This window comes from Rousettus aegyptiacus, unplaced genomic scaffold (genome assembly GCF_014176215.1).
Source record: "Rousettus aegyptiacus isolate mRouAeg1 unplaced genomic scaffold, mRouAeg1.p scaffold_m13_p_15, whole genome shotgun sequence".
In the NCBI taxonomy this organism is placed as follows: Eukaryota; Metazoa; Chordata; class Mammalia; order Chiroptera; family Pteropodidae; genus Rousettus; species Rousettus aegyptiacus.
The window spans coordinates 20,217,856-20,239,165 of NW_023416290.1; the positions used below are offsets into that span (position 1 = coordinate 20,217,856).

Here is a 21,310-nt window from a genome sequence, read left to right on the forward strand (position 1 = left end):
AGGTCTTCTTATAGCCATTTTTTCTTTTCCTTTCTGGTAGCTCAGTGTTTCCATTGCTTTCTTGTCCTTGTGTGTCTGTTTTCTTTATTTTGGTTGGTTTTTAAGGGTTTTCCCTCTTGTCCTTCTCGTTTTATGTTATATGCTTCAGTTTTGAATTTTTGGCAGTGGTTACCATTACGAATATGTAAAGGATAGCTATAGTCCCTTTACTGCTGTGTGTGCCTTATCTCTATTTTCCTTTGTGAATTTAGATCTTCGAATCCTCCCCTTTTCAGTCATTGTTATCTCAATTTGTCCCTATGTATGCTATCTTACTATAACAAAGCTCTCCTTATCGTTTAAGTTTATAATGCCCTGTTCTTAGTAGCGGTCGCACTCCTCTGCTATCTGCCTGCTAGTTATGTTTTTTTTTTCTTTTTACCATTTTGTTTTAAGTGAACTGACCCCTTTCCGTATTTCCTGTAATGCAGGCCTCATTGGAGAATTCCTTCAATTTTTATATGTCTGGAAAGGTCTTTATTTCTACTTCATATCTAAAGGAGAACTTAGCTGGGTACTTTATTCTTGACTGGTAGTTCTTTTCACTTAATAGTTTAAATATTAGATTCCACTCCTTTCTGACCTGTAAGGTTTGTGCTGAGAAGTCCTACATAATCAAAGGGGTTTACCCTTATAGGCTAACATCTTCTTTTCCCTGGCTGCCCGGAGAATTCTTTCTTTGTCATTGATTTTTGATAACTTTAATACAATGTGTCTTGAAGAAGGTCTTTTTGGGTTGAAATAATTGGATGTTCTGCTGACTTTAAATTCCAAGCTCCAGCTCATTCCTTAGATTTCTGAAAATGCTTTCAAGTTTCTGCGCCTCTTCTTCAAGAATGCCTATTATTTTTATGTTTCCTCTCCTGATGGTATGAGCTAGTTCTTGTATTTCTCTTTCACTATTTTTCATTCTTTGGTTTCTCTCTTCTTTCTTCTGATTTATTTCTGGATTTCTGTCTTTGATATCACTGATCCTTCCCTCCATTTGGGTGACTATATTTCCCAAACTTGCTATTTTATTTTTCATCTCTTTCAATGTGTTCTTCGTCTCCAGAAATTCCGTTTGGTTCTTTTTGAGGGTCTCAATCACCTTGCTAAAGAACTCATTCTGTGCATCTAATTGTTTTTTCAGTTCCTGAAATTATTGATATGAATTGTTTTGGATCTCATTGAGTTTTTTTCAGAAGTCCCTTCCTGAATTTTCTGTCATTTAAGTTACACACTTCTATGTCTTTAAACTGATTTTCTGGAGATTTTTCTTTCTTTCTGAGCTGCCTACTCGCCTTTTTTTCCAGAAAGAAGATTTATTATATAAAGATCTCTCTTTAGCCTGTTGCAATGAAGGCATTTTTCTTTTGGTTTCCAGGAGGTGGAACTTAAGCCTCTTAGATCCCTGCTTTATAAAAACCCTTAATAATGCCATTTTTTTTCCCTTGTACGTGTTTAATCATACTCTCTACCCTCAGTCTCAGTTCCTGTCAGTGTTAGCAACAGTTCTGTAGCATTTGTCCAGATTCCACTGTATTCAGTCTCAGAGGATATAGGGGGAAGGACTCTCTGTGTTGGGGTCTGGGGGCTGCGGCTCAGCCTCGCATTTTGCAACCACAGCTAATAATAATCAACTATTGTTTCTCTGCAATCAACACTTGTCTGCTTCCTGCCCTCATACCCAGGCACTGCCACCACCGCACGGAGCTCACAGCTCTCCCAGGCAGGGCTATTCAGGGAACCTGTCACAGCTTCTTCCCTCCCCCTCCTCCTGCAGGGTGCTCTGGCTGAGAGAAGGCAGCTTCTTTGTTTTTTCCAGTCTCAGCTCCTGGGTTTCTGACCTATGTTAACTCTTACATGCAGATCCCATGCTCAAATGTGCTGGTATGCAGTTTGGTGTTTTTTGTTGAGTTTTAGATGTTCAGCTTATTGTTATTTCAAGGGGAGAGATGCAGGAAGACCTGTCACTCCACCATGTTCCTGATGCCATCCAAATGTTCTTTTTAGAGGCTTGTTACACACAAGATTGTTTTGAGACATCCAAGTATAGATGTTAAGTAGAAGTTAGGCATACAAGTCTAAATATCAGAGGAAATGTTTGCTGGACAGAAAATCTGGGCATCATCAGTGAATTCAGATTTGGCACCTCAGATTTGTTCAGATCTCTGGCAGAAGGTGTGCAGAGAAAGAAAGCTAGAATTGAGAGCCACCAACACTGAGGTAAAATAAAAAAAGAGGAGGACCAAAAAGGTTGGGTTGATAGTTTGGGGAAAATAAGATTACAATGCACTGCAGAGAGGACAAGAGGGAGGAGGAGCAGACAAAACGTGGTGCAACTCTCTGAAGACTGGCTATAGAGGGATGTAGGTAAAGGATCAATAGACTTAGGAGAGGCATATAGTCAAAGACTATTTCTCCTTTTTTAGTTCGTATTTTCTTTCTGCAAAAGATGTTTGAACATACAGAAAAAGTATAAAAAGTAAACATACAGAAAAGTTATGAAGTTCTTTAAACATACAGAACAGTTAAAAATACAATGAACATTTGTTTCCCATCTATCTGTAAATATTTTGATATATTTGCTTTGTTTTTATAGATACACACAGATAGATATATTGCCAGATAGTTGGAAAGTAAATGAAAGATATCATGACACTTCATCTCTAAATGTTTATACTTTTATGTCCCAAGAATGGAGAAATTCTCTTATATAACCAAAGTATCATTATCACCTCAAAGAAATTAAAAAAAAAAAAAAATCCCTGAAACCCTTTTACAGCTGGTATTTCAAATTAAGATCTACATTGTCTTTAATCATTATTGTTCTTTAGCCTCTTTTAATCTAGAACATTTTCCTCATCTCTTGTGGTTGTGCATCACATTGATTTTTTGAAAAATTCAATAAGATGGTTGTCTTATAGAATTTTCCCCATTTAAGATTTGTGTCATTGTTTCTTCATGGTATTTTTTTCCCCTATTCTTCTATTCCCAATTTTTCTCTGTTAACCAGAACTTAGTCAAATGTTTGATTAAGTTACAGTTAAAAACATCACAGTGGTCTTGTATATATCATACTGCATGATATATGTATATGCATAAATATATGTATATGTTGCTGTACATAGCCCACAATGTCAGGTTGTCTTGTCATTAATTATACTAAAATGGGTTACTAGATGACTCAACCAGATTTCTCCTTTATGAAGGTAAATTTTTACTCTTGCAATTAACAAGCAATCCTTTGGGTGATATTTTGACACCATAAAGATATTCCGTTCTCAATAAATCTTTTACTTAATAGTTTTGGTACCCATTGATAAGCTGTGCTTGAATCAATATTACAAAGTCATTGATATTCTAACTGCAGAATGGTGATTTTTCTAATTCTGCCATTCCTTATACATTTATTAGCTGGCATTCATCTGCAAAGAAAAGTCTAAGGAAGCTTTTTTGTATCGCTGAAGATATTAGAATGTTTGAATGCCAATAAATATTATATAGTAGAAGGTAGATGAAGATAATTTAGGAGAGAATGAGGATAGCTGAAAGGAATAAATTTTTGAGCAGGTGAGAAGAAAAAGAGTGGAGAGCACATGCAATGTGGTTGCTGTTTGATTTGGGAGAGACTTCCCCACACAACAAGAGGGAAATGGGGAAGATGAAAAGGCTTCAGACTTAGATTTGAGAAGTTGAGAGAGTAATTCCACCTCTAGCCATACCATATAGAAATGATAAAAATAAAATAAAGATGAAACATATGAATAAAGATGAAGATACCCATACAGTAATAAGAAAAAATATTTTAAGAATAATGAAGAAACAGCAATAGAGAAATAACAAAGATTATTATATTTTCACTATGGAATAGTATGCTATTAGAAACAATAATTAGGAAACCTATAAAAAACAAGAACACAAGTGAAAAAAATTTTTTTCCTGAAGTTTTCTGAGTATAGTATATTTATAAAAAAAAAAAAAGCACAGCTGCAACTACAAAGCCTTATTTTTCTGCATAAGTCATTCTTGAGGTGGCAGGTAAGCCCAACTTTTATAAAAGCCTTGAAGAGTAGGAAAAAAACCTAGCCCCCACAGACATTTTATCAATTTGGCTCCTCCTACTGAAATAACAAATAGAATTAATTAAACCAGTTTTCATTTTCACTTATGGAGCACAAAAACAATGTTTATTTGAGGGTTATTTATATTTCCATGTACTAATGGCAGGAAAATAGTAGAGCTTTGAAACATGCCAGCAGGCCAAGAAATAATTCTTATATGATTAAAAAAAACAAACAAAAACAAAAACAAAAAAACCTACAAGCAAGAGACACTTCTGTTCTGAGAAATCTAAGCAATCAATATTTTGATATTTTAGGCACTATGATTAGTTACTTGAATGATTCTAGTTTGTTATTATAAACTATAACTTAAACAATGATGAGGCAAGAAAAAGAGCAAGTTTTTGAATACTATCAGTCAAAGCAGTTCCCAAATCAGTTATTCAAGTAATGATATGTGTGAGAGTAAAATCTGGTCAGGTGTCTCTGTTTTTACCACAATCATAGCAAATATTTTAGTGGCAAATAATGGCAAGCATTTATTCTCCACAGAGGTGTGTCAGCTGAGTGGCTTTGCTCCACGTTACCTTATTCTGCGGTCCAGTCTGGGAGCTTTAGAACTCCTGCTTCCTGGAATCTGACTAAATGGGTCTCAAAAGCAGCCTGGGAAGATCCGAATGATGCTGCCCATGTCAGCTGTGCCTGGGCATGTAAGTGGCACTGAATTATATGCAGATAAAGTTCTGCTTCAAGTGGATTAGGTTGTCTTTACCAAATGCATTTAGGTATTTCCAAATATAAGAATGCTTGTTGACAGAGAAACATAATACTTAAGATTGCTTGAATTTATCTTTTAATTCCCATTTTATGACATTTTGGATGACTTATATATCTTTAGACACTAAGCTTCTTCCAAGTAACTGATTTTTTACTGAGTTCTTTAAGGCCAATAAGAAGTTTCACTAAAATTTCTATCATACCTGTTTTACACACACACATACACGCGCACACACACACACACTAATACATGTACTTATACATACAATACATGTATATACTAGTTTAAAAATGATGACATATATACAGTTTTTTCTTGTTATTTTCTCTTAAACTCCTTCTATAGTAATAGGAAAGAAAAATTTTAAATGGACAAAGACAACTGGATCAGAGACAACAGAATGGAGAAAGCAGATTTTGAGAGGATGGTAGCAGAAGGAGCGTTTGTAAGTAGCAAAGGGAAGAAATACCTACAGAGGGACACACCAACTCTATCCAATCTGATTTGCCTCCAAAGCACCCCAGAAGGCCGCCTTGCCTACAGGAGTTGTGAGTGATATGTAAAAACAGAAGTTTGTATAAGGAGTGCTTAGACTGTCGAGTCTGACACATGCACATGCAGCCAGAAGTGGCCTTCCTCCCTAAACCTGTGGGAGATGAAGCTCATGCTCCGGAAAGATTGTACCCAGAGATGCACTGGACACAGGGAATCAGGCAGTGCGAAATACAGGAACCAAGTATTGAAACAAAAATAGGGAGACAAAGTAAAAGTCTGAAAATAGAATGAATGGAGAGACTTCCTTTAAAACAAGTAGCTTTCAAAAGTACCAGCACTTCCCCCAACGCTTTTACTTATAATGTCTAAATTTAATGAATTATAACATTGAGATGTAAACCTATAATTTAGCAATAGGGAGATAAATCCCAGAAAACACAACCAAATTAGTTCTAAAAAAGATTCAGGGATGGAAAGACTGCTGGTTATTAGTCTCTCAGTAAAACCAGGGTTTCAAAGTTTTAAGTTTTGAAGTTTAAATTATGCATCTGTATAACTTTAAAAAATAAAACTACTTCAGAAATAAAAATTAAACATGCATTGGGCTTAAATATTTAAGTAATATCTCAAAACACTGAATGAGTTATTAACATCATTCCAAAAAAATTCAATAGAAAGTGAGAGAAATAAATGCATTCTTCCTTTCAACTGGTAGTGTAGAAATCATAAGAGGTCTCATTATTTAATATACTTTGTGTATTTAAAATACATTTGAATTTTAAATAAATATATTTAAAGGTACACCATGAATTTTAAACATAATAAAAAATGACAATAATAAACCCGAGATGCAATTTCTTTAAGAAGTATGTGAGAAACTCCCTTTTAACTAGGATCCCTGTATTTCCCCAGTAAAGAAAACAAATAAAAATATGGCAATAAGAGCAATAGTTATGTGAGAAGCAGGAGTTACAGGTTTCAAAACAATGTGCTATAGGAGAATACGAATATATTCGGTACTTTTCCAAGTGCAAATATTTAGATCTTTTCGAATTACAATTGCTTCATTTGTATAACCTATACTAAATAGTTTTTTTTCCTGATAATTCACTACTGTTTAAAGTTAACTAATTTTTCAAATAGAAGAGCCACCACAAAACCATTTTGTTACTTTTTAGTATCCATAAATGGCAAGTCCCTGTCTTTGGCAGCAATAACCATCTCTCTTCCACAATTCAACATTGTAATTCCACCCGTTCTTCTGTGGTATGCAGTGGCCTAGTTAGTGCAGTCAATGACTCAGCCTCAGGACACCTTTACTGGTTGCACAGTCCTTGGCAGAGGATCCAGATTTCACAGAAAGATGTGAGCTGACTCCCTAGGCCATGATCCACTGGGGCACTTGAGGCCTTTGCAAAGAATGTAATCTATTCTTGCTGCCAGTAGATATTTGTCAAAAGAGAAACCTTGTTCTGACCTGTGAGGAACATGCAGCTTATCTATTTTAAAAGAGTTTCTCAGAGATGTCATTTTAACTTTTCTGCTCTTTTTCATCTTTTTTTTTTTTTTAAGTGATGTGATATGTCTTCATGTAACCTTATGAGATATGGTATAAATAAACAAATGTATCTTGCCCTAAATTCAAGGATAATGTTATCCATCGCAAAACTCTGTTCTATAGAAATAGAGGTGTCAATCAGACTGGGCAGGCATCAGAGCCACATTAAAACAAATCCTGACCCAGAAGGTCAGCCCCAGTACAACAGCTCTTCCACTGTAGTCATGGCCAGTCTTCACAATCGATCAGCCTGAAGGTCAATCCCTCCCATTGATTTGCAAAGAGCAACCAAGGCTCAACCACAACAGAAGGGCACACACAACTCTTACAAGGGATACACCTGGAACACTCAGCTCAGGTGTACTCAGGTGACCAGGGAGATTATGTCACTTGGCCGCACAGACACTGACTACATAAGGCCATTCTATTAAGACAGGGAGATATAGCAGCCCCAGCTAATACATAGAAAAAAATACAAGGAGGCAGCCAAAATGGGGAGACAAAGAAACATGTCTCAAATTAAAAAACAGAACAAAGCTCCAGAAAAAGAACTAAACAAAATGGAGAAAAACAATCTACTAGATAGAATTCAAAACATTGGTTATAAGAATGCTCAATGAACTTAGGAGAAGAGTAGCTGAATTCAGTGAGAACTTTAACAAAGAGATAGAAAACACAAAAATGGAGATAGAAAATGTAAAAAAGAACCAGTCAGAAATGAAGAATACAATAGCTGAACTGAAATAAAGAATACCTTAGGAGGAATCAACAGTAGATTAGTTGAAGCAGAGAATCACATCAGTGATTTAGAAGGTAAAGTGGCAGAAAACACCCAATCAGAATAGCAACAAGAAAAGAATCCAAACGAATGAGGATAGTTTAAAAGGCTTCTGGGACAACATCAAGTGTACCAACATTCCCATAATAGGGGGACCAGAAGAAGAAGAAAAGAGAGCAAGGAATTGAAAATTTATATGAAGAAATAATGACAGAAAACTTCCCTAGCCTGGTGAAGGAAATAGACATACAAACACAGAAAGCTCAAAGAGTCCCAAACAAGATGAACTCAAAGAAGCCCATGCCAAGACAAATTATAATTAAAATGCCAAAGGTTAAAGACACAGAGAGAATCTTGAAAGCATCAAGAGAAAATCAATTAGTTACCTATCAGGGAGTTCCCATAATACTGTCAGCTGATTTCTCAACAGAAACTTCACAGGCCAAAGGGATTGGCACAAAATAGTCAAAGTGGTGAAAAGTGAGGACCTACAACCAAGATTATGCTACCCAGCATGGCTATCATTTAGAATCAAAAGACAGATAAAATGCTAAAGGAGTTCATCAACACCAAACAAGTACTACAAGAAATGTTAGAGAGACTTCTGGAAAAGGAGAAGAATGCGGAAGGAGGGCAGGAGGGAGAAAGAAGAAGAAATCAAAAATTTAATAAAATGACTATAACTATATATCTATCAACATTTTTTTAGATATGAATGGATTAAATGCTCCAATTAAAAGACATCAGTAGCAGAATGGATAAGAAAACAAGACCCTTAATGTGCTGCCTACAAGAAAGTCATTTCAGATCGAAAGACACACACAGACTAAAAGGAAAGGATATTTCATGAAAATGGAAACGAACAAAAGCTTGGGTAGCAATACTTATACCAGACAAAATAGGCTTTAAAATAAAGGCTATAACAAGAGACAAAGAAGGACCCAATAATCTCACTTCTGAGTATTTATCCAAAGAAATTCAAAACACTACTTTAAAGGTAAATGTGCATCCATATGTTCATTGCAGCACTATTTACAATAGCCAAAATACGGAGGCAACCTGGGTGTCCATCAATGAATGAACAGATAAAGAAGAGGTAGTACATATATACAATGGAATATTACCCAGCCATAAAAATAAATTTTAAAAAATGAAATCTTACCATCTGCAACATCATAGATAGAGCTAGAGGGTACTGTGCTGAGTGGATTAAGTCAGAAAGGGAAAGACATGTGAAATCAACAAAATAAACAAACAAAACAGAAACAAACTCATAAATACAGATAACAATTTGATGGTAGCCTAAGGGAGGGAGCTTAGGGGAGTGAAGAGGGAGAATAAATTAAGAAATACAAATTGTTAGTTACAAAGTAGTCATGGGGATGTAAACTAGAGCATAAAGAATATAGTCTATACTATTGTAATAACTATGTATGGTGTCAGATAGGTACTAGATTTATCAGGGTGATCACTTTGTAAGTTATATAAATGTCTAATCATCATGTTGTATACCTGAAACTATATAATACTGTATGCCAACTGTAATTGAAAAATTTTTTAAATAATTAAAAAAATGAAAGTATCATTAACACTCTATTCTACATAAATGTTATGCCTTGGAGGGCAACTCTATATGAATAAAGCATGCAGATTACAATGTTCCGGTGCAGCCACCCTTGGCCAAGGAATTTTAATTATTATATAACCTTTAACAACACCATAAACTTTCAACACTCTGAATTAGGACTGAATTTTTATTATTAAATTTTATCCTCCCTTTGTATGACATTGATGTAATAGATATATACTGCTTGATCCATTCAGTATTTCAGACATTAATGTTTTTTATGATCTAATAATTCCAAGTAACACATCACAACAAACTTCATCTCTTCTGGAATAGGATGAGGTGGAAATTTTCTAGAAGTAGAATCAAATTGCTCTGATTGGTCGAGATGGACCTCTGTGGGCCTGGCCAAACTGATCCACTTCCTTGCATTTCACTTTCTCTGTGTAGTCAAGAAATATTCAAGAAACAAGTTTTGTGATTATATGATAAAAACTTAGCATCATTTTTCTGCCCAGCACACTTTCTAGAGTTTTTGTGCTGATCAGCAGTTATACATCATTTTCAACCAAAATAAAAGGGGAAAATTTCCTTCTTAATCTTGTCCTGTCAAATACTTCTATTTATTCACTGCTTATCTATTCGATAACTTTTCCATAAGACAGTATTTTAAAAATTAATAATGCATACACACTACAGGGATTGAATTATGGGTCCCATTTTCCCAGGCAGTAGAATATTCACTTATTGCACAGAATGTTTCAACTTTTATTTTAAACTGAATTTCTCTCAGTATTGACTAGTAGAGTTTCTGCATTGCTCAAGAGAAAGCCTAAGCACATACATCACAGAACTTTACTAAGTTAACTAAAACTAAATAGACATTTTTAAATATCAGAAGTAGTATAATCAAATAACATAGTTTACATGAAGAGTGCAAGAATTCAACACAAAATTAAAACAATTGCAGTACAATGATGTAAAGAAATTCTACTTTTACAGGGCTATTTGCACATTTATCTAACATAAGACCTAAGACACAAAAGGAAGTCTGAGACATACAATCTGGACTTCTACATGTTAATGTGAAGGCAATAACCTATAAATAATGATACAACAGTTCTTCTAATGATTTAGAAAGCCAGGGTGAAACTTAGCTCCTGAGTCCTGTTTAATCAAACATGTGCCATAGTAGGATGCCAACCTGTGCCTTTCTGTGGACAACAAAGCCAAAGTCAGTTCATATGTTTTTCCAGCAGTCCTAGCAGGAGATTCTAAGGCAGTTCCAGGTCAATCTGTGGTAGGAATGATGCAGTGGACAGATGTATCATTCAGCTCTCTCTCTCCATCTGTGTCCAGAGGATGTCAAAGTACAGTTATTGAGTTTATGAAGACAAACGAGGTTTCAAATCCAGATGACTATACTTGGTTCTGTCTGTGGTCACTTTACTCTTTGTTTGTCACTTTAGATGATATGACAGTTACTCTAAGCTTAAAGTTTTATTTAAAAAAAATTAATGAGGAGTCATAAAATAATTTTTGAGACATAAAAAAATCAATAGAATGTTTCCAAGAAATTTGAGAGATGCTCTAATGAATTCCACTACCAGAAGACTGTTCAAATATCATGATGTCCATTATTTGAAATGCATTGAAAATAAAAAACTGTATTTTGAACAATTTATTATTATCTGTCACTCAAAATAGAAGTTTTCTAAATTAAGATTTTCTAAACTGATTGCTATGAATTACCTCATTGTTGCTAATAATTTCAAGAGCTAAAGAAGCAATTCTCATTCACCTATATCATGAGTGGGTTTGTATCCCCCCCATCCCCACAAAAGAGAGTTTTTCTTTTCTACATATTTTTTAAAGCCACTTTGAACCTAAATATTTGAGCAATTGATTAATGCCTATCAAATTAAGTAAATAAAACCTGCTGGTGACACTAACACTCTTTCTCACACTTAACACTGAGCCACAAGAAACAATTATTTTTAGAAATTTTCATGTCCATGGAATTCTTCCCAAAGAAAACAACTACCTTTTAAAAAACTATAATCAATTACCGTAGTCTGAGGCACAAACTTCAGACAGTTGGGTAAACCCAAGTGCCAGTCCTCTCTCTTCATCCACTTTCACCTCCCCTAAGTGGAGATAAAATAAAGGTAGGGTGCTGGCTGGTCCTCCTTGTGATTCCAGAACCGAATATTCACCAGGTTCCCCTGACTACCAGGTGCTGTATGGGACTAAGGAATAAAGGAGTCTAATTTGTAGCTCCCTGTGTAAAGAAATCCGAGAGAGAGAGAGAGAGAGAGAGAGAGAGAGAGAGAGAGATGAGGGCCTCAGTCATTTCAGCTTCCTGACTTTCCCTAAGGCGAAAGGGATGACATATACGAAGAGAAAGAGAATAAAAGAATGAATATACATTTCTCTTTAATCTCATTTGCTCTTCACAGAAACTTTTGAGGATAGGACAAACATATTTATAAAGTTCTCAGTCCTGGAAAACAATATGCAAAGAATTGAAACGAACTGGCCCAAGTGGTATCAGAGGTCCACGAGGGCTGAAGAATGTGGGGATAACGAAGTCGCCTGTAGAAGGGCGCGACCACTAGGAAGCAGGCGGTGTAGAGAGTCAATTAGCAGGTGTGCTAAACTACAAATACAGTAATCCATTTCAGGACGCTCCCAGCTAGGCAGCTGGCTCCGCAGGGGGGCGCCACAATAGCGTGCCTGGGCAACTCTGGCTCTTGGCTTTTCCTTGAGCGGAGCAAGACGAGTCCCCTGAAGCCTAAGAGTCGTAGAAGATTTTAGGTGAGAGCAGGGGTAGGAAAGCGGAAAGGCAAAGAAAAAAGGGGCTGGAACAGGAGGGGGGGACTCATCACTAGTCTTATTACTACTGTAAGGAGTCACAGCCAAGCTCCAGCCGCCTTCACCCCACGCCTCTGCTAGACACACACACGCACACACAGTCCTGCCAGGCTGTCGGAAAGAGGCCGGGGCAGTCTTGTCAGCCATGCCCCCGCACCTCGGAGGAGTGGGCGCGGAACGCAGGCGCCTTGCCCCTCTTCTCCAGCTGTTACGGCACTAAGAGTAGGGCTAGGGGATCGGGCGTGCTGTTCGCCAGCTTTAGCGAAGCATAGACAGTTGCTACTGAAAACCCAAGCAGCAAAGTGCGGAGGCGAGCTCGGAGCGGACGCCGGCGGGCGCCTGCAGCATCCTCTGCTCTCACTCCATCAGAGCGCTGAGAGCTCCACCTAGAGAGCCCGGGTTGCGCACACTTCGGGAGCGAGGGAAGTAGGGGAACTGTAAGGGAGTTCTCAGCAGTTCTGCCTTCCTCCTCTCCTCTCCCGTGTCAAGTTCAGGGGTCGACTCGGTGGCCTTTGGCATTAGGAAGCTGTCAGCGTACGTTCTCGGCTGCACTGTTCCTCACACTCGGCGTGCTCCTGCATCACCTGGAAGGCCTGGCAAATTCAAATTGCAGCCACAGGGCGTCCGATTCACTGGGTCTGAGGCAGAGTCCAAGAATCTGCTTCTCTAGCAAATCTGGGAGCGGAGTGGGGAAGATTGTGGTCAGGGACTGCGCGCACTCCGAGCGCTGCGTGCCGGGCGGAGCCGGAGTGGGAAAGCAGGGCTCGCAGGGCGGTCAGGCGGCGGTGCGACACGCTAGTATCTGGCGGAGGCTCCTGCGGAAGCTGTCGTCCAGGAAGGCGTATAGGAAGGGGTTGAGGCAGCTGTTGGCATAGCTCAGGCTGGTGATGAAGTAGGAGACCGCGATGACCAGCGGTGTCTGCGGGAGGTCGGTGGTGAGAGCCACCACGGTGCTCAGGTGGTAGGGTGTCCAGCAGAGGAGGCACACGGCCAAGATCGCCACCACCAAAAGAGTCACTCGCCTCTTAGCGCGGTCTAGGGCCTTGGCGTGACTATCGAGGCGTATGGCGCGCAGCCGGCACAGCAGGGTGACGTAGAGCGCGCAGATGGTGGACACCGGGACGACGAAGCCTAACACCAGTGTGTAGAGGCGGCTCGCCCGCCACCAGAAGACCTCGGGCTGAGGGAAAACGAGCACGCACTCGCGTCGCCCCTGCTCGTCGTCGAGCCCGGCGAAGACCGCGAAAGGCAGCACGACCAGAGTCACAAGCCCCCACACAGCCAGGCTCACAGCGCACGCAGCGCCATAGGTGCGGCGCGTCACCCGGCGCGATTCTGCGGTGGCCAGCACCACTAGGTAGCGGTCGGCGCTCATGACTGTGAGGAAGTAGAGGCTGGAGAAGGTGTTGTACTGGTCGATGGACACGATGAGCTTGCACATGAGCTCCCCGAAGGGCCACCGCCGCAGCAGGAAGTCGGCGATATTAATGGGCAGCACGAGCGTGAAGAGCTCGTCAGCGACGGCCAGATTGAGGATAAACAGGTTGGTGACAGTCTTCTTGCGGGGCGCCCGCAGCAGCACGTACAGCACGGCAGAGTTACCCGTCAGCCCCACGGCGCAGATCACCGCATAGACCACTGGCACCGCCAAGGCCAGTGGCGGCGGCGGTGGCGGTGGTGATGGTGGCGGGCTCGACGCATTGAGGCAGCCCAGCACGGGAGTGGCGCACGACGTGTTTGGAGGCCCCAGCTCCGAGTACGACACGTTATACATATCCACGAGGGGTGGAGGGCGAGCGATTCCGCTTGCTCTACCGCGGCCCTGCGGAGCTCTGCGGTCCCGAACCCCGCGTCCCCGCCGATGTGCGCCGGGGAGCTAGCGGAGGCGCTCAAAGCTCTTTTCTGGCCTTTCTAGGGGAGGAGCGTTCCCATCCGCCTTCCTAGCCCACTATCGCTGTGGATCCCGGGGGCTGAAAAGAGGAATTGAAAGCATAGGTTAAGCTAGTAGACTTGCAACTTTGGGGGGCGGGGGGGGGATAGCATCCCAAATCTGCTCCCACGTGATCGCACTCTGCTACCTGTTGAAATCTTATTCTAACCAGTTGAATACATCAAACGAAGCGCCAGAAAGGAAAAAGCTCTTACTTTTTCAAGGAAAAACACCTGTCTCCCCTGTTTTAGGACACCCCTGGCAGACCCGGGTCACTCCAGCGAATTCTGCAGTGGCAAGCAAGCGTCGGTCCCTCTAGGTGCCGTGCGCCTCTTTAACGGCAAGCTCAACTACAGTCTCGACTTCACGTGGCTAGGAAAGGGTCTGGAGCCGTCTGGAGAGCGGGCTGCGAGCTGCTGGAGATGCTGCAGCACCAGCCAGCTGAGTGTCAGCCTCTGGGAATAGGCTGGGAGGTGCCGACTCGAACCTCGCAGTCCCTTCGGTGCACCTTGAAGCTTAGGGATGGCGCAGCCGCATAAGACGCTCCGCCGCCCGGACCGCCGCCCCACCCCCACCCCCATCCCCACCCCAACTCCGAGGGAAACAGCGGTGGGACAGAGAACAGCATTACTCGAAAATTATTACATTCATTTCTTCTTTGCAGAAGTGTAACTTCATTCCATTTGAAATAATAAGCTCTCCTGTTAAGAATTAAATTAAGAAAACCAAAGTTAAAGTGTAATTTTAAAAGAATAATGCACTTGACGCTCCCATCCATTTTTTAAACACCATACCCCAAATGGGCTAATGTAATTTTAAATTTCAAATTACATTTATACTACATATTTATACAGAAGGGAAAAGTGAGTGAAATTTTAAAATGCAAATTAGCTGTTTTCTAGTGCTCCGGCACTGACAGAATTACAAGATTGTTATTAACAAACAATTTGAGATACTTCGAGCTTTCTAAAAATATGTGTAAGTAATGACCTGATTAACAAACTGCTTCTGGAAGGCTTTTACGGTATGTTTCATGAATGTAAGTTTTTCAACACAGTCCTGATTCTCCCCCTAAAAAGAACTACCCTGCAACCGCCACGCTGTTGCAAAGCAAGGCAATATTGCTCCGCTCGGTCACTGAGCTTTCAATTCTTCCTCTCTAAAGCGAAACTCGGGCAACTCACCTTTGAGGATCGAATGAAATAAACTAAATTTTAGGTCTCTCCAATTCCTATTTTCTCCTTCCACTTTCTCTTTGGGAAAGTCAGTGAATTAAAACAGGATTCTATCCTGCTTCCCTCTAATAAATTTCCCTTCCAAAAGAGCAGGAAAAAGCCCAAATAATGTGCATTTTTGGTCCTTTATGATGCATTTTTGGAGGACAGGTACTGAGATACTGAGCGGGAGACTGGAAGTAGCCAGTGAAAGAAGCCTCTGGGGGCAGAAACACAACCATTTTCCTTTACCCACTCAATTCACTCTTTAATTAGGAATCTATATAATTCTGATTTCCCTGCAGTCTCATGCTTTGTATGAAGAAAATGGCAGGAAAGGCTAAGCTATATCTATGAGGAAAAATGTGAAAAAAAAAAAAAACCCCACCATATAATGTTAAGTGAAACTAAAAAGGAGTATGTATAACATATATAATATACACACATAGATAAATGCATACACACATACCTGTGTGTATGCATGCATGCGTATATATATACACACACACATATAATATAGTTGCTTAATTGTCAAATATTTGGAGAGTTTCTAGGTTTTTAATTATTAATTTCTAGCTTAATTACACTGTGGACTGAGAATATTCAATGATTTCAATTCATTGGCATTTGTTGAGACATTACCCAATATATAGTTATTTTTCCAATGACTTTCATGTATACATGAAAATGATGTGTTCTACATTCATTAGATGCAAAACTATATGTGTCAACTAGTCAAATTTATTGTGTTTTTTAAATCTACTAGTATTGTTATCTGATTATTTTATCAGTATTGAGAGATATTTTAAAATGTCAACAATAATCGCTGATTTCTCTAATTATACTTTTAATTCTGTCAACTTTACTGAATAATTTGATGCTGTTTTAATAGGCACACACAAACAAGACTATTATATTTTTCAGTGGAATGGACTCTTTTATCATTATAAAATATCTTTCTTTCTGTATTTAGTCTCTTTTGATATTACTACAGCTACTCCAACTGTATGTCTCTTATATTATCACGGAATATCATTTATTAAATCTTTTCATTTTAAAACTTTCTGTGTCCTTATATTTAAAATATGCCCCATATAAGCATTATAGTTTTTTAAATCCAGTCTGACAGTTATTTGTCTTCAAATTGGAGTATTTAGCTCATAATAAATTTAATGTATTATAGATAATATTAAGGTATACCTAATATATTATCCTTTGTTTTCTACTTCTCCTTTCTCTCTTTTTACCTTTCCTATATTGCTTTTGATTAAAATGTAATTTTTTATTACAGTCTTCTTCACTTCATTAACTTATTATTTCTGCATGACTTTATTATACTTAGAGACATCCTAGAGATTATAATATGTATCCTTGACTTTTTAATGTCTAGCCTAAATTATTACTTTTACAACCTTCTTAACAATGCAAGGACTTTTTAACAGTTAAACTCCATTTACTTCCTTCCTCTTTTTGTGCTACTGTTAAATATATATTCTAAATCTATATATGTACTTTAAACCCTACAGACCATTATTATTATTGTTCTAAATAATAAATATGCCACTATATATACCCACATACTATATTTCTGGTCTTCTTCTTTCCTGTTCATTATAATTAAAGAACTCCCTTATATTTTAAAAGCTGTTCTGCAGGTAATAAACTCTTACTGCTGTTCTTTTGGCCTGAAATTTCTTTATTTCCTCTTCATTTTTGGATATGAAATTCTGGGTTTTCAATTGTATAATTGTTACAGTTTTAATAAGTTTCCTTTTTATTTTTTTCCTTTCACTGTTTTTATTGGAGTCATATTTTTTCCTGTCCTGTTGTAGCTCTTTTGAAGGTAATTTGCCTTTTTTTTCCTGTAATTGTTCTTTAATTATGTTTTTGATTTTGCATTTCAGTTTCTGTACTATAATGTCTTAAGAGTAATTTTTTTCCCACTTATTCAGGTTAGAAGTTTAGAGCTCCTAAAATCTGTGACTTAATTTTTTATTTCAATTTTGGAAAATTCTCAGCATTCTCTCAAGTTGTGATTTTGTCCCATTCTCTCTCTTCTCTCCTACTGGGACTCTTCTTGCATGTGTTAGACCTTCATTCTCTTTTACGTGTGTTTCCCACACGTTGTCTCTCTGTATTTCAACCTGTCTCCTAAATCCTGGCTTTTTTGGTTGTTCTTCAGTACCTTCAAACAGCTATTTCAGTCTTTTCTCAGTTTTTAAGGTAGTTCATAATAGGAGGGTTTCTGTGATACAAGCTACTTTATTATAACTAGAAGCAGAAGTTAATAAAGTTTTCTACACAGCTGGTCCTCAAGTAATGCTGTTTCGCTCAACATTAGAGATGTCATAGGAATTTAACTCTTGTTTGTATCAGTTAGCCTATGGTAAAATTAGTTTCATTATATGTTGCTCTATTAAAGTCACAGAACCTTTTAATGACTTTAAGTGAGGACCTTACAATACCATTAAAAAGTATGTACAAGGAAGAATCACTTCATAAGTTATATAAATGTCTAACTATTATGCTGTACACCTAAGCTAAATATATTGAATGTTAACTGTAATTAAAAAATTAATAAAATAAGAAATATATATATGTGTGTGTGTGTCTTGGGAGCATTTGCTATCTTCTCTCTGGCATATGTTGTCAGTTTTGGCTCAAATAAACTCATAGAATTTCTTAAAAAAAAACTATTTGTGTATATGTATGTTTCCATATGTATAATTATGTGTAAGTGTGTATAATTATGAAAGATATATGCCAAAATGTTAAAAATATTTCATTAAGATATAGATTTAGCAGTAAATTTTATTTTCTTTGCACTTCTCTGACTTTTCAAAATTTTTTATAATGAAGATATAGTACTTTTATAATAGTAAAAGCCATATTTACAAAAATAGTGGCCATGAAATACTACAGAGAAGAAATTGACAACACATAAGGAAGGTGGTTCTTCCGGCACTTGTGAAATTACTATAATCACAATAAAATAGTGAATAAATAGATACATAAAATATACATTTATACAGAAAACATACCTTATATATCCTGAAGCCCATCCACAATATTGCCACAACAGAGATTTCCAATAGTACTCTGAATTGCTTAAACCAATATTGTTTACTAATACAAAATGTTTAACTCCAACCACCTCTTATTTTGAAAATTACATAATTAAATATTTGAATATTGATATCACAAATATTAATATCTAATGTAATTATTGTGTCTTAGTTTAGTGCTGCTGTAACTTCCAAAATTTTCCTAGAACTTTCTTGAGGGAATGGGGAAAAACAACCATTTCAAAATCTATCCAGAGCTTCTGTTCTCCTTAATAAAGGCCTGCCGTCAAATAAAACTATTTACCAGTGCCTAACCTAAGTAAAGTAAAGGGAATACCCCAACTCCAGCTCCCTCTAATCTTTAACACCAGGGAAAGGGAAACACCAGGGGAAGGCAAACACCCAACCCCCTCTAGCATTCCTATCTCACCAGAGTAGGAGGGTGTGGAGGGGAAGCTAAGAAGCTCTTGTGAAGGTCACAGCCCAGGGGCACTGGCTCACTGAAAGACTGAGACCTAATTATAGGAATCTGGCAAGTTTCCCCTCCCTCTACACCTTAATACCACATCCATAGGGCTTTGGTATAATAATATAGGAAAGAACTGCACATCTCAGACATTATTTAAGAGAAGGAAACCCTAAAGACAACAGGGAAGACAAAACCAGGGCACTAGAGGAAATATTAGCCTCCGACACCTATAGCTACATCAAACAGTAAACGTAGCAAATAACTCCTGACCAGGTGACCATAAAACTTCTCACAAAATGCTTATTAAATGCCTACTTACCAAAGTTTCTTTTATCCAATTCATCATGTCTGGATTTTAACAAAATAAATTACAAGACATGTTAAAAGGCAAAACACAGTTAAGAGATAAAGCAATCATCAGAACCAGCTTAGTCATGACAAATATTTTGAAATTCTTAGACTGGAAATTTAAAATAACTATGATTAATTTGCTATCTTAGTCAATTTGGTTTGCAATAACAACCTACCACAGATTGAGTGACTTAAACAACAGAAATTTATATTAGTTCTGGAGGCTGGAAGTTCAAGATAAGGGTACCAGTGTGGTCTGGTTCTTGGTCACAGCCCTCTTCTCACTTTGCAGATGGATGATTTCTCTCTGTATCCTTACATGGCAGAAAAAGAGAACATCTCTCTCATGTCTCTTCTTATAAGGGCACTAACCCCATTCATGAAGGTTCTACCTGTATAACCTAATTATCTCACAAAGGCCCCACTTCCAAATGCCATCATATTGGGATTGACTTGAACATATAAATTTTGGGGGGCATGCAAACATTCAGTACATAACATTCTACTTCTGGCCCTTTCAAAATCTTGTCCTTCTCCGTGCAAAATATATTTATTCCTTCTAAACAGCCCCAAATGTTAACTCATTCCAGCATCAACTGTAAAGTCTAAAATCTAAAGTTTTTTCTAAATATCATCTAAGTCAGAAATGGGTGAGATTCAAGGTAATATTCATCCTGAGGCATAATGTCCATCTAGATGTGAATCTGTGAAATCAAGTTATGTGCTTCCAAAATACAATGATGAGACAGACATAAAATAGACATTTCCATTCCAAAAGGGAGAAATGGAAAAGAAGGAGTGACAGATTCCAAGCAAGTCTAAAATCTAGCAACACTTATTCTGTGAGATCTTAAGTCTCAAGAATAACCCTTTTTGGCTTGATGCTTTACCATATTATCCACTGGGACAGAAGTCCTGCCTTTTGAACCCACTGGGGTAGAGCTTCTGTCCCCATAGCTCTGCTAGATGGGGATCCTGCTCCCATGATCTTCCCAGCAGAGGGTCTCACCCCCAATGTTCTAGATGGCCCAAAACCCACATCTCCAGACAACCATACCCCAAAGTCTTTGTGTGGAGGCCTGCTGGCCTGTTTAAATCAAGGCAAAGAATCCCATTTGGAAACCAAGGAGGCAACCCAGATGATCTCTGAAGTACCTCTGGGGTCTTCTTCCCTGGTCTTGAAGACTAGTGCATGTTCACAGCCAAATAATTCTATGGTCCCATCCTATAAAATCCAAGAATTCTGATAGCCTTCTATCATTCTGTCCCATCTCCATCCTTTTCAGTTCAAACTAGCAGTGTTTCTTCTGCAGTTGCTGTTTAGATCCCTGGTTCACATTCACATTAATCTTATGAAATGGTCAGCCAACAACATCCTTCGTGTTCTCCCTCAAACATTTTCCTTCCTTCCTTCCTTCCTTCCTTCCTTCCTTCCTTCCTTCCTTCCTTCCTTTCTTTCTTTCTTTCTTTCTTTCTTTCTTTCTTTCTTTCTTTCTTTCTTTCTTTCTTTCTTTTCTTTCTTTCTTCTTATTTTCTTTCTTATAATATGGAAAGGTTAAGAGTTTTCCAAGTCTTCAAGTTATGGTTCCTTTTTGCAAACAATTCTGTCTTCAATCCATTTCTCTCCTTGCATTTTACTATAAGCAGTCAGGAGCACTCATGAGAATACCTTTGGTAGACTAATCAGTAGACAGATATGGCCAAGGAAAGAACCAGTGAGCTTGGATATATGTTGACAGAAACTTCCCAAATTGAAATGCAAAGAGAAAAAGTAGTTATTAAAATAGAACAATATCCAAAAACTGTAAGATAATAACAAAATGTGTAAATTTTTGCACAATGGAAATTCCAGGAAGAGAAGAATGAGAGAAAAGAAATACTTGAAGTAATAACGGCTGAGCATTTTCCAAAATTAATGACAGACACCAAATTATAGGTCCAGGAAGTTCAAAGCAAGAAATATACCAAAAAACACCTAAGCGTATTACATTCAAATTGCAGAAAACAAAAGAAAAATGGAAGACTTTCAAGGAAGCCAGGGGAAAAAACACCTTATATATAGAACAAGAATAAGAATTGCATTGGCTTTCTGGTCGATAACCATACATGCAAGAAGAGAGTGAAGTAAAATATCTGAAGTATTAAA

At 38.1% G+C, this 21,310-nt stretch overlaps 1 protein-coding gene across 1 annotated transcript; it reads right to left on the bottom strand.

The window, feature by feature from the left end:
• Window positions 1–12,910: 12,910 nt before the first annotated feature.
• NPBWR1 (neuropeptides B and W receptor 1) lies at window positions 12,911–13,909 on the bottom strand. Its single transcript, XM_016128927.2, has one exon. The coding sequence runs from the start codon at window positions 13,907–13,909 to the stop codon at window positions 12,911–12,913; it is 999 nt and encodes a 332-aa protein (XP_015984413.2).
• Window positions 13,910–21,310: the final 7,401 nt, after the last annotated feature.

What these genes read in the sequence shown, in the direction of transcription:
- NPBWR1 (XM_016128927.2), bottom strand. Translation starts at nt 13,909, where the DNA reads ATGTATAACGTGTCGTACTCGGAGCTGGGGCCTCCAAACACGTCGTGC.